At 51.4% G+C, this 13,915-nt stretch overlaps 4 protein-coding genes across 4 annotated transcripts; 2 read left to right on the forward strand and 2 right to left on the reverse strand.

Annotated features, from left to right (window-relative positions):
• Positions 1 to 134: 134 nt before the first annotated feature.
• BDP81DRAFT_37245 (uncharacterized protein) lies at positions 135 to 619 on the reverse strand. Its single transcript, XM_060586653.1, has one exon. It carries the CDS (start codon positions 557 to 559, stop codon positions 281 to 283), a length of 279 nt encoding a protein of 92 aa, XP_060444983.1. The 5' UTR covers positions 560 to 619; the 3' UTR covers positions 135 to 280.
• A 1,929-nt stretch (positions 620 to 2,548) lies between these two features.
• Positions 2,549 to 4,841, forward strand: BDP81DRAFT_429583 (concanavalin A-like lectin/glucanase domain-containing protein). Its single transcript, XM_060590525.1, has 4 exons — positions 2,549 to 3,241; positions 3,672 to 3,727; positions 3,891 to 4,336; positions 4,412 to 4,841. The coding sequence occupies exons 1-4, from the start codon at positions 3,004 to 3,006 to the stop codon at positions 4,659 to 4,661; spliced, it is 990 nt and encodes a 329-aa protein (XP_060444984.1). The 5' UTR covers positions 2,549 to 3,003; the 3' UTR covers positions 4,662 to 4,841.
• Positions 4,842 to 9,058: 4,217 nt separating this feature from the next.
• BDP81DRAFT_320929 (uncharacterized protein) lies at positions 9,059 to 9,529 on the forward strand (the record flags this gene model as incomplete). The annotated part of the gene is made up of 1 exon (XM_060584565.1): positions 9,059 to 9,529. One exon carries the CDS (start codon positions 9,059 to 9,061, stop codon positions 9,527 to 9,529), a length of 471 nt encoding a protein of 156 aa, XP_060444985.1.
• A 3,510-nt stretch (positions 9,530 to 13,039) lies between these two features.
• Positions 13,040 to 13,775, reverse strand: BDP81DRAFT_37292 (uncharacterized protein). Its single transcript, XM_060586665.1, has one exon. The coding sequence runs from the start codon at positions 13,572 to 13,574 to the stop codon at positions 13,116 to 13,118; it is 459 nt and encodes a 152-aa protein (XP_060444986.1). The 5' UTR covers positions 13,575 to 13,775; the 3' UTR covers positions 13,040 to 13,115.
• Positions 13,776 to 13,915: the final 140 nt, after the last annotated feature.

Here is a 13,915-nt window from a genome sequence, read left to right on the forward strand (position 1 = left end):
TGACCAACCGACGGTTGGAATGAATCAGTGAATAGCGTGTCTAGGGCGGAAACGTTGTGTGCCGAAGCCAAGGGGACAGCCTGAGTGCGTGTAAGAGGCTGGGTCGCAGGTAAAACAAAAACGATAGTGAGTCCCCGCGCGTCTCGCTCTCCCTTCTCTTTTCTCTCCCGCCAAGTTCAGCTCAAGACTTGGACGGACGTTTTGGTTGGAAAAACGAATGTGGGTGGTGATGTGAAAGGAAGGAGTATTAGGATCGAAGGAAAAGAAGAAGTCGACCCGCTTAGTACATGTAGGAGGAGTCGTAGCACAAGAGCATCGACCGATATGTCATCCAACAGGAGGAGCTTTTGCACAAGTGGCACCAAACACAGACTTCCCAAGAGCCTGGACTGACTTGACAGACAAGAATCAGAATGCCGGTCAGGTCTGGGGGAGGGAGTGTACAAGAAAAGAGACGGATTGACGGAAGCCCGGGCTTCTCTTCTCTTGTGCTTCTCGGGGGTAGGTCAACGGGAAGGGGATCAGTCTGGGGGAAAGGAGCAATTGGCAGGCAAGACATGGGACTAGGAGCTTGCTTGGGGGGCCCGCGGACACATCAGGGACATACATGACTTAACGGGAACCCACTCGGACTCCGCTAAGCCTCACTGCCCTGATTACGATCCGACGAGAGCCTGACGTGATTAAAATTGGGAGGTCCAGGTTGATGGAGCCCACATCATCGGCCTATCCAGTCTGGGCGCAAGGATGGTGTATCTGTGATGGACTCGCCCCATTTCACATTTCGCCCTGGGTCAGATCTGTGCCACATTGGATGTGAGTGGCCTGCCTGCCTTGCCAAGCTGACCTGGCTTATTGCCTCCCAATGCCTATTCTCCCTCGTACTCTCTGGTTTCCAGAGGTTGTGCTGGAGTTGGCCCTGATTCTCCTCCACAGCCTTCCATAGTAGATAAGTCGTGCCAGCCGGGTGGGATAGACAGAATTGGCATTGGCAACAGATACCAAGTCAGCTGGACTGGGCATGGAGGGAGACAGCCAAGCGCTTGCTTCAAGCAGCCATGGCCCAGAGGGAGGGGAGGGGGGCGTGTGGGAGGTTTACAGAAAGGGTGTGAGCGGCGCGCGGGCGCCGGGGATCAGGTTAGCTTGTGTTGCCTAGCAAGCCCATCAAGCCACTCGAAGCCCCGAAAGCCTACTGGCTGGGTTCGACCGCCGCGCCGTTGGTTTGTTGTTTTCTTTTCTATTTTATTTTGATTCTTGGGGTGAGTTAGTGGAGAGTCTGCATATCCAGGGGCCAAGAGTCTCCACTTGGAAGACATTAGGGGGAGAGAAGAAGTGGTCGTAGAAAAGGAAAACAAAAAACTGTCATTAATGGCGACTCGAGCCAAGTTCCTTGACCTCTTCCCACCCCTTCCATGTTGCTCTGCAGCAAGCAAGACAGGGACCACAACCAGGCAGCTGCCTCTCTCTCTCTCTTGACTCTTGAATCCTGATTACTCTTGACGCCGTGACGCCCTCCTTTGCTGTGCTTGCCGTTGTTTTCTTCTTTCTCCAACAGAGGCCGAGCCCACTGTTCGGATGACAATGTTCACCAATCAGGGCCATCCCAGGACCATCCAGAGAGTGCCAGGGACATCCCGGAGACCGCGTCCAAGGCCGTCGATGGCAGTCCGGTTTTTATCCACTTGCAGGCCCGTTATCTTCACAAATCCCTGCTTTTTTCTCGTGTTCTGAAATGCGGGTACCATTTTATGCAAGGATGACCGAGGGCAGCCGGCACATTGACTGGCGCTAGACCAGGGGCCGGTCCGATTTAGAAGCAGGACCTGCAATCGCCGATTTTGTGATCTGAGATGTCCGGCCTGGCTGGCGAAGTTGGCTTGAGCCTTGGGCCCTTTCGGAGGAGGGGGAACGACGGGATGATGGAATGGAATGGATGGACCACCACATATCCGCATACTATCCGTATACAAGTTAGAACTCAGCGTTGTAGGGGTTTTATTTTCGAGGAGGCAAAAACAGCCGGTCCCAGATAGATCGTAGCCGTTGTTAACGTCCACAACGGACAAGGCGTTAACCCAATTGTCTGCCACAGCACTACGGTCCTTTCGTTTCAATTTTTTTCTCTCTTGCCTATCGCGCTCCGCCCAGGTTGTTTGGGATTCAGACTGCCAGAGAACTTGGTGAAAATAAGCACGAGCAAGGAGGACGAGGTAATTACAGTCTGCTGCACTGGACGCAGAAAAGAGGACAAGCCTTTCCGGGGTGGCGTGCTGCGCCGCGGTTGAGGATAGGGGTTCTTATTCTCTTAGACTCTTTCTGGACGTTCGTTTGCCCGACGCGCCTCAGTTCTGCAAAAAAAAAAAAAAAAAAACTTCCCAATATTCTCACTTGGCTTGGCCTGTTCTCGCGCTCGAATCCCAGGCCCTGATCTACGGTTTCCTAGTACCGACTACGGATAGACGAACGAGCCTCTCCTGAAGCCTCTCTGTTCTCTGACTGCAAGGTATTGTCTGACTCTGCTGTCTCCTGCTGTAGCCTGTGATTGCGTCTCTCACCTCGCACACAGCAAGCCTCGCCCAACGGTTGTGAACTTGCTCGGATAGTCCACACACGCCCCCTTTCCCACACCCCCTTTTCCCTGTCCCCTGGATACCTGCACACGAGTCGAGGCCCGCGTCCGCGTTCCCTAACATACCCTTACCTGACCAGACCTGACTTGAACCTCTCCTTACCTGAACCTCCCACCCACCTAATCGATTGCCTTACCTCCCATACCTAAACCAGAATCCGACCGTCACCGACGACACCACTTTCGCTCCTCTGCATGCGCTGCTGCGAATAGAAGTAGACGAATCGCGTCGGATTTCCGCCTGAGCCTGCCCGCAACCTCGTCTTTGGAAGGGATCTCAGCAAGGAAGCAAGCAGTTCGGAGAGAGTCGAAGAAGAAGAAGGCACTCAATTAACGCTCGTTTTCCTTGCTCTTTTCACTTTTTCCTATTCACGATGCCTTTCCTCGGCTTCCGTTGGGTCGTCAACTTCGTGTTGCTGGCTGTCCCTATCGGGGCGACTCTCGGTATCCTCATCGGAATCGATGCTGGCAGAAGTTCAAACGGACAATCGCCAATTTTCACTGAGCCCGACAACCCGGGCACGACACCAAAGAACAATGGCATCACGGCAATGGTATCATGCGACAAGGCAATGGGTCTTCACCCTCTGTCCAAGGGTCAGGAGTACACACGTAAGTCTAGTCCTTCTCTTCAGTCTTTCGCGATGTCTTCATTGCCTTTCTTCCTCCCGTATACCTGCCTCTCCGCTCCATGCGGCGGCACGGACCGAACACCACGATGCAGTCAAGCCTCTCCCGTTGCGGATGCTCTGCGCGCTGCCTGTCTCTGTCATCTGAACTATTTTGCGTTTTTCCTTAGGAACAACACGGGCTCCCGTGTTTTGTTTGTGTGTTCTGGCCCGCGGGCCTGGTCATGCTTCAAGGCATGAGCCGAAGATTTGTTTTGACTTTTGCTCCCTTGAAATGCGAAACCTGTCTGGGCGGGCGCAACCTGGCTGTCCGCTGCAGTTGGTTGGCCTTGCTGCTATTGCAGATAAACCCGGACTTTTCTTTATCATAACAAGACAACGGCATGCTGACGATTTCTGTTTCGACGTAATAGTGAACCCGAACCAGTGGGGTTGGACCGAAGGTTCAGATGGTCTCTTGTGTATGAATGTACGTCCACTCTTAAGCCCTCCTCCGCCCTTCTTCATCCCGGGGCTTGGTATCGCCAAGGTCAAGCTTTCGACTGCAGCTTCAAGCAGCTTGAGGCTGTAGCGTCGCCGAACATGGCCATCATCCTGGAGTACTGCGACTAACCCGTCGCTCCCCGCCTCAGGTTACCTCATTCAACAACCAGACATACGATACCGACTTCAGCGCCCCCGAGTTCTACGTCACATGGCGCTACCCCCGCGGCCCCGAGACGCAGCCTGTCCACGCTTTCCCCAACATCAAGGTCGACGGCAGCTCCCTCCCAGTCTCCATTCCCAAGCTCTCAAACATCAACGTTGACGTTGAGTGGTCCTACTCCGTCGGCAACTATACCACTGATGGCGCGGCCGCGACGAACACCGACGAGACCGAGCTTACCGACAATGACACCAACACTAACGTCGCCATCGATATGTTCTTGGATGACGACAACACCTCGGCGCAGGACAGCACCAAGGCAAAGTACGAAGTGATGGTTTGGTTCGGCACCTTTGGCGCCGCGACACAGCCCATTGGTTACCAAAATGGCGCTGGCGCACTCACCACCGAGACGATTAACGGAACCACCTTGTAAGTTGCTGCTTCCCCGAGGTTCACGATGGAAACAAGTGGGGTTCTGGGAGTAGAAACTAACATACTTTGCAGCCAACTCTTCTTCGGACAGAACAGTTTGGACCAGTACGTCTTGACCTGGATGGCCACGGCGACGATCGAGCACTTTGTCGGCGATCTTGCTCCCCTCCTTACGAAGCTCACCACCATGACCAATGCCAACTTCCCCACGACATCGACATACCTGGGTTACATGGGTCTCGGTTCTGAAGCGCTCTCGGCTACCAACGTCGTCACATTTCGTGTACCGACCTTGTCGATGGAGATCAAGGCATCCTCATAGTAAAACCCAACACGCACGAGAAACAAACCATACAATGGTAATGTGTACATTGGATATTGGCTATTTTTTGTTAGCGAGCATTGATATCTAAACCAACTAGAATAATGAATTTTTTGGGGACATTGGGATAATGATCACTCTACATTTTGTATATACGCATATATCATCGGACGGGAGGGGGGGGGGGGGGGGGGGCTCTTAGGTGGGTTTCATTCATCAATACGCACTTTGAAATCAAGTTGACCATACCTACCATACTTAAATTGGACCCAATATCATGTGATTCTTGGAATACCGTTTTGTTGCTGACATTTCGCTTCGCGCTGGTCTCCCCACCTCCACTGAACAGAATTGCGCACACATTTCCCATGGCAAAGTTATGCAACGAACCGGAGCTCGCGGTGATGAATCCACTTTACATCTCCAAGCGAGCAAAGGAGCTGTCCGCCGAGGCTCTTGGTATGGCCTATTGAGGACAGGGAACCGCCTTTTCGGTGTGGATATGTGCCGACTCTCGACCCACTGATAATTCCGTGCAAAAAATCCCTCCCAAATTCGAGTTCGTCGAAGGATTCTTGGGCGGCCTGAGGCCAGCTATAGGGGGGTGAAATTTGCCTAGGTAAAAACTGGGCAGACGCAGGTACAGAACGCTTAGCTCCACCCCGGTCTAAACTCGTCAAAATTGGTCAGGGCCTCACGGGCTTTTTCCTGGAGGGATGGGACGGGAGGGGGGATTGGAAGGGCACAAAAACGTCCCCCCACCAGACGACGTCAGAACGCCCAGCCGCGGGTGCGCAGCGCGTGGAAATTGGATCCCCCCTCTCGGGATGGGCGGCCACAGGGAGCGGCAGAGTTACGGATAGTAAGGTAAGCCTTGATGTTTAGTTGTCGGTTGTCAGCTTGACAACCCAGGCTGTGCCTGTTCAGCGCGGCAAGTCTCGAGCCGCGAGTCGCAATTGCTGCTGCCCAGTGGGCGGGAAACATTTGAGAGGAAAGTGGCGATTGCGTATTTCCCTAGGTTTTCCTGTTCACATTGCCGCTGTTGATGCGAAGAAGCAGACTGGGCCCGAAACTCTGATGGCCGCCCCATCTCCAATCATTCGTAGGATTGACTCGAGCTCGTCATCAGTGTTCAGAGTGCAACCAGACATTGTCTCGGCCGATCGATGGGGTCGAATTCCTGAATTGCCCATCCTTCAGCTCCCGTCGTCTGCTCCAGATCCGCTGCCAGATCTGCGCGGCACGGAGTGTGGCTGTACACCACGGATACGACCGGAGAGGAGGGACATGAGTCGAGTCAACTCGCACCGTCGCATTCCAATCCTCGTGTTCAGTGGCACTGGAAGGTCTAGTCTACCAATCGGCTCGGCCCTGCTGGGTTCGTGTTCGATGAGCGATGCATTGTTCAGCAGTTGACGGCGGCCGCGCATTTGCTCCACAACTTATTCGGCTCTTGGCGACTCCCTCTTCGATTGGGGATCTGAGGCGCAAGCGTTAAGCGCGACCGTGGCGGTGGTGGCAACGGCGAAACGAAATGCCGTTGTCGCGATAGTACGTTCATGGTGTTGCGAGCATCATTATGCGGCGTAAAGTCGACAGCAAAGCCAACTCTCATGGGACAGGCGACTCTTTGTATGATGTGCTACGAAGATCAAATCCTCTTGGTATTTATTTAACCTACATGTGAGAAGATCATGCGAGAAGGATTCGCTACAGGCACTTTCAAAAGTGTGCTTTGACATTATCGAGGATTGTTGCGTTCTTTCACCTTTACGCATATGTACATATAAATGCTGCTGTGCCAAAGTGAAGTAAGGCAATCTAGCCTTGTCGTCAAATTATAGTTGACTAAAGTGACGTTCTCGGCACTTAGAGACTGATGGAAGGACGCAGTCACATCGTCGGTAGTCGTTCAATCAATCGCGTCTCGCTTAGTTCTCGTCATCCTCTCAGGAGAGAGGATCACTGCGCGGCCTGTCACATAGGCCTCATGCAAGCAATAATTGCAAAATCATCGCTCCGAACCCATGCGATCCATCTGCTGGTTCGCTTCCAGCCGTGGCGGGCGATCAATAGCTGGGTCGTAGGCGAGATCCTTTCCGGATCCGCCACGGACTCGAGATGGCGACGGAGCTCATCCTTCCGCTGTGCCCACTTGGGTAAAGCCGCGATGAAGCTTAGACCAACTTGTTACGTTGTGCTAGTATTTTTATGAAAGGAGAGAGATTGAGCATGATGAAATACTAAAGAGCATTGTTTACGCTCTTGGACCAGGAATCCAGGATAATACTTCAACTCGGTACCTAGGTTGAAACTTAGGAAGGGGGATATAAACTTCGCAGGTTCTCAACCTTTTCACGACTGTTTGCAACTACGTAGATCAACGAATTTCGGCCAATGTCGGTAAGGTGGTTCCTGTCACTTGGTCATATTCTTGCTATGCTGTGATTAGCTTTGAGCAGTTAATTGTCAAGACTATCAAACGCCCTGCAAGGAAGATCTCCGCAGAGGTTGATTAATATGATGGGCGGGAATATCCAGAGCGCGATGTCATCTGGAGGCCTTGAATCAAATTGAGTTGCTGCCATAATAGGTACGTAATGGTGGGAATCTACAAACACTTTCATCCTTGACACCCATCATTTAGCTTCTACATGTAGTCCTCTGAGAGAAGTCAGTAACACGATAGCCTGTCATCAAGCGGCGAACCCCTTCCTGGACAATCGCTCTTTACTCTGGGGCACATTGGGAAGTGGCGACTTGAATGTGGCGGTTGAGAGCAACTCATACGTCTTTAACATTACATGCTGCATCGAAGTGACTGCGCACATTCAGAGTATGGGAGACTGGGCCTCTAGAAATATAAGTTTACTGGCCCATGGTCTTCCATCTACAACTACAACTCAACTTCGAAGGCTCTCTAGGCTTATGGAGTTTCCGAACTCTCTATACTCCAGTCATTATATCTGTTCGGCTATCACTAGATCACGAAGTTGTTTGACAATTTGAGTCACTCTATATGGAAGAACCACCTAGAAAGGGGCCTCTCTTCATATGGTGTTCAACTGGAGTATGACGGGTCCGCATAGCGGTTTGATAGTTCATGAAATAGAACTGCAATGTCTCGAGAGATTATGGACATCTTTACTGAGAAATTCGGCCTCTGGGGGAGGTATACCAATACTTCATTACCGCAAATTAGGTCCGTAAGACCAAATGAGTGAACGTCGATCCACGAACTCGGATAGAAATCGCGGGGTGGCCAGAATGGAAAGGAGATCATCTAGCATCTTACACATACCTGTTATCTTAGATGGTTGCTGAAGTCAAATGTGATTGGCATGCACCCGGAGCCACGTTTCCACAGTCCTTAGTGAATGTTAAGAGTCTCTATGAGAGGTAAGTTGAAACTACGGTCCATACAAATATCGTAGGGATCAGGAAGGTTCTCATGCTGCTCCTGTTTCTCTTCAGTATCTGTCGCCTAATGGATTTTCAAACTTTTGCTGCACACTAGGGATGATCCACAAGAGTGAGTAAAATGTATCAAGTTATGGAGAAAGGAGCTAGAAGCTCAGGAGAGTATGCTTAGTGTTGGTATACACGTCAGCAGGGCAACCGTACGGTTGGAACGAAGTGTCAATAATGGTCTATTATTGCTGCGTCTAGAGGTGGAAGGAGGAGATTGTGGGCAGAGCCCACGATCTCCCAGAAGTGGGATATAAGTGAAAGGGCCGTTTGTAAGTGCCCATACCGCCTTCCAGATCCATCTTTTCTGCCGACTGCTCAGAGATCCAACACTTAGTCTTCAAAGGTTGCAGCGTTGAAAAAAGATGAATTACTTTCATTGACATCAATGGAAACGATCGCTATGTCGATGAAAGACTAGATAGAGTTCTAAGACCACACGTATAGCCTAAAGAAAGGTAGGTAGTCTTAGAATGTGAAGTTCACTGGAAATGGTCTTTGTGTGCATTGTTCTCTGGGTAGGTAGTCTAACTTGCCGTACTACGGCCTCTCCGGCAACTTCATTTACTTCGTGTTTGGTAACAAATAACAGTCTTTGTCTTGTAAACACAACGCTGCTACAAAGGAAAGCTGCGAGAATTCAATCATTACTCTGTGTCAAACACGTATCATACCTATTGCGATGTGTCTCATTATTTATAAGAAAGTTCCCATACTCAACAGTGACTGGAGGGAGACTCGAATCAATTGCAACCTCATCAAAAACACTTGACAACTTTACAATGGCATACAATGAATCAAAGTTTCGTGTACGACAATCGCTTTGGAGCCTCTAGCCTGGGCAGGATCCCAAGCCAGGGACACCAAGTCTTCCAAATTCGGATGCCCGATTCACAGCATTTATACGTCTTCCCAGAGAGTTACGCAACATGATTTATGAGTACTCAGATATGGTTCCTTTACAAAAGAGGCTCTGGGTTAACCTGAGCTCAATCTACAGCGAGGCTCACTGGGAAAGAGTGGTTTGTCGCGTTTGTTCCAAGACAGCAGATATCTGCTTCTGCTTGAGACCAACTCTTCTCGTAACAAAGGGAACAATACGAAACGAAGTGATGGACCTCTTATTTGCCAAGAACGACTTCCAATTTGAGCCATCATGCTGGTTTTCCTTGAGCGAACTCAACGACCCGAATCTGAGACCGAGCCGGCTACGAACACCACCAAGGCTCCGGGAGTTATGGACGGAACTCATATCGCGTATGCGCCGGATTACCATCACCTTGAGGTGGGACAAGGCCTACCTCACTGCCGTCTCATCAGCGCTCATCCGCAATGCACACAACGTCACAGAGCTTACGTTTTTCTTGCCAAACGGCAAAAAAAAAAGGCAGGCAGGATGAGATTGAACATGTACGGAAACTTTCTGAAGGAGATCTCCAAGGTTACTACCTTAAGGATGATCAAGCTCGGTAGTCAAACGCCAGGCGGAAAAGACACTCTGGATTCCCCGAGCGTGGAATGGGTAGCCCGCCTCACTGGGACGCAAGCCTATAGACTTTGCGTCTACTGTGGCGGCCGTTTAGGGAATGAGGCACGGCGCTGCCGAGGATGTCTTTATGCAACACCGCCAAGATTTGGGCGACGCTTGGGCAGGTTCCCAGAAGCGTGCCAAATGGGACGTTGCATGACGATTCTTGGTTGCTACATCAAGGCCGTCGGCTGGCATTTCTGGCACCTGGAATATATGTGAAAGCATGGGAACAAGATCCATTGAGAGAAACGAGTGGAGAGATCAATGCAAATTGAACGCAGATGGGTCTAACAGACGTTGTCTCCTCGATAGGACGCAAGTAGTCAAGAGAGATTCAATAATTGCTCGCAGGTTGAGTCGAAACTGGTCTCGAGTGCCTGCTATAAGAACAGTGACATAAGATAGCCGAAAGAAAACCACTGGATTCAATCAGTTGCCGGACTAAATTACGTAGCATGAAAATGGTTCTTGAGGGTGGCCGAGAACCTGTGGATGGATTCGAATTGACAGTGGAAGCAATGCCTCACGTTATCGGGTGCGAATGTCGTCGCTGAATATGATCTCAGGCACTTCGATATCGGAAACAGATAATCATCTCTCTTGACACATAATGCTGGCATGAGACTTAGGTAGACCGCCATGCCTTCTCCGGCTCAAAGATCGGATGAGAATCAGGCCGATATGTGAGTGGGTGGGAGCACAATGCGCTGAGAAATGCGCTGAGCAAGCAGACACGTAGTGCCGCAAGATGGGGCTCTAGAGCTTCAGACGACACGTGGGCGCGGCCAGTGCGGCGACGGCAGATATGATCTGCCACGGGAACAGAACGGTGGAGGTGAATACTAGAAGGACCCAAGAAGGAGATGGACCGACGGGAAGAATCTAGACTTCAGACGGGCAGGAAATGAGACTTCAGACGGATCTAGATGATTCAGGCCAGCTCGGAAGTCCGGCGAGCTTTGTGGCTGGGGGGGGCTTGGGGAGATCATGTTATGCGATGAGCAGAGGACGAGGAAGTTGAGGTGGAATGACTTGCAAGTTACCTGACTCGATGGCAGGTCGAGTGGAAGGCGAGGGAAATAGCTTCTTAATACGGTTACCGGCTCTTCGCCGAAGCCGGATGTCAAGTGCATGCACGGCAGTCCCCGAGGTCTGGCCATCTGCCGTGTCATGAAGCGTCGAGAAGTCTTGTCAACTTTGGTAGGATGGTGGCAGGGACGCGGGAGGCAGGCGTCTAGTCCATTAAAGATCGGAACCTATCTTTGTTCAACTCGGAGTATGCCGACCTCGACTCTGGATGAGGATTTATTAATGGTTCTTGGTACGCCATTTTCCTGATTCGTTCCAGCCAAGACGGCTTGTATCTATTCCAAGATCACAGGAGTCGCGGCAGATTGGTCATGTTAGTAAGGTAGTCATCTCAAAATAAACAGAATTCAGGAAAAGGATGGTGAGAAGCACGGATAAAACACAGCTTCTTGGCACAGAAGCTGAAAAAAGGAAACTTTGCCTTGCCTCGGCTTGGCGGGCCTCGAACCAAAAGGCGGCAAGTGAAGCGTCTTGACCACGTTGGAAACCAAGCCTGGGATGTTATCACTTGAGTGAGAAAACTGACCAGCTGCTCAACTCCTTTGTAAGAGATGGACGGCACGTATTGTTCGGTCAAAAGGGCAGACAAGCCTGATCAGGCAAGGTTTTCAATGTCGTTGTTTGGTTGGACCGGGTCGAGACCCATAAGGTTTTGGAGTCGTCTCAGGAACCCCTGATGAGGCTGTTTGATCGATGCGATCTCGAAATCTGGGATTGCCCAAATGGGACGGACAGCGGGCCCAGGGATGGCACAGATCCCTGCCAGACCCTGACTTTTTGTGGCTGGACTGGACATTGTCAATGGCGGTCAACCGTTGACTTGCTGTTCTTGGTAGGCTAGAGAACCGATGCAATTTAGCTAGGGCTACGGCAAGTCTTTTGCCGGAGCCAAAGGGGGAGATATGGAGAAATAGGCGCTTGCGAAGCGAACGTTGCCGCAACGGTCATGGGGTTCATTAGGCTTAGCAGGTCTCGCGTCGTATTCTGCAATACCATCCATGCGAGTTGTGTTGATCTCTAGCCCGCGCGTTGCTGGGCAGTGGCTAGAGAGCAAGGTAACAGGGAGAAAGTGAAGAGTGAGACTGGGAGCAGAGGCATTGGGTACGATGCAAGAGCCAAGTAAGACTGACAGCTGCCAGCGAGCATAGAAAGTCAATCTGGATCGACGGCAAGGGAAGACGCTATGAGCAAGCAAAACCACATAATGATTGCGCAGATCAACGACTTGTTTCTCGTTACAGTGAACTTGCAACATGCATTTCGTCCCATTGAACATCATTTACGGGGAAATTGACATGTCCAAAAAACAAGCTCTCAATCTTTCACAACTGGATCGTCTGGGGAGGATATGTGAGGACCAGAGCCACGGGTTCACTTAATTAATCGGACCTGTCAACCGGGAGGACCAACTACCGCCCACAATACAAGCACTGGCGATAGATTACTTTTAATTAACCGACCTTCAGGCTACTGGGCCATGCGTGACACGGGCCCTAACGCATTTCAGGCTCTCAGCCTCTCAGCAGCCACCTTCGGTTCCTGATGAGCTTAAGGCTACGACTCGTACGAGGCAATGCAACCCAGCACCATTTTCTTTCGCACCAGTACGACGCATGCTTCGACAGCTCTGGTCTGTAGACTGAGGTTTAGCTTTCCATCGGATGGCACTTGACAAAAGGTTCAATGTCATCCCATCGTCCAAAAGCCCCAGTGCTTCTCCTGTCAGCATGACCATCACAGCACAACTTCTCTTCAGTGTCGCAGAGCCCTCAAAACCAGCTCACTGTCGTTATGTTCCCCTCTCACAGGATACAGTCTCTAAACCTCCAGAGCATCACGTCGCAAGCTCCCCTCTCGTGGTAGCCGAAGCTGGTGGAGCAAGCTGGACAGAAAGGATCTGAATGGTGGACAATTGCCGGGTGTCCAAGTCAACCTCATGCCTCTTCCAAGTGGAGGCCCCATGATGGTGGATTCTATCTCACGATGCCGCGTTTTAAACTGTGCCGGGGGAGTTTTAGCGTGCTGGAGAAGACTTCTTCTCTCGTCTTCTTCATCGCTTCGGCCCCGAAAGCTACAGGGATGTAATGCGCTCGGCCCGGGGTGCGTTAGGGGCCTGGGGGACGCTAATCCCTGAATGGTCCTCTGTCACATCACTGTTGCGCAGAGACCCCCTTTCTCGAATCCCTTCGCCTCCAGATGATCCATGTTGTTGGGTTTTCTCCCCATTGACGCCATTTTTCTTTCATCGTTTTGGCTATTTTTTGACCAGGGGCTCTAACTTAACTCTCTCGTTGAGCTCGCTACAAGCCGTCATCGCCCCGGTCTGAACCACTTCTAGTCAGCGCAACCCCATCAAGAGGCAGCGGCTAGGCGCATGCAGAATCTGAAGCAACCACGAGTTGGCAGCAGGGCACCTCCATGTCAATTCGGCCGCGTTCCCGAACAAAAGAGACTGGACGGAGGCGGCCATCCGAACCCCCATGCTCCCTGGGTGAATCCTCGATCCAGGCGACATGAGACAAACTGTGCGTGTGAGGCCAGTTGGGACGACACTTTGCGGCACGCGGACGACTTGGGCCACTGTAGTGGCCGTGACGTCCTTGCCGCACCATGGCTATTTCGTGCCATTGCTGTAGTATGATCGTCGCTAAGGGGGTGGTCGGGGCCATGAGTAGGACTCTGGAGTCTGCGGCACGTTGCGACGTCGACCTAGTCGTACTCTCCCACGAGGCGGCGTTTACTGATGGCTGAGCAAGACGGAAAGCAGGCAGAGCAGGCTCGCGTTCTCGGCTACGATCCCATGTATGAGGTAGTGGGAACGGCATCGAGAAGGGATGGGGAGATGCCCGTCATGGGTTGTCATCGTCGCAGACTGTCTCGTCTTGCCCCCTTCTTGCCTATGCGCCAGAGCCGTGGCATCATGGAAACAACTCGTCTGACACCTGAGTCTCTTAGATCTATATAATGTTGATGATATCGCCTGTCATCCCAACTCTCTTCCTTCCCTCCTCATCCAGCAACCAACAAACATCCTTCTCTACTCTTCAATCTTTCAGTTCTGTGAACTTTTTTACGTTCTCGACACTCTTTCTGGTCCTGATCCAACTACAAACCGCTAGCCGGTCTATTACAATCTTTTTCAACCTTTAACTTCTAAACCCCGTTC

Source organism: Colletotrichum phormii (assembly GCF_030913505.1).
Source record: "Colletotrichum phormii strain CBS 102054 chromosome Unknown BDP81scaffold_11, whole genome shotgun sequence".
Taxonomy (NCBI): domain Eukaryota; kingdom Fungi; phylum Ascomycota; class Sordariomycetes; order Glomerellales; family Glomerellaceae; genus Colletotrichum; species Colletotrichum phormii.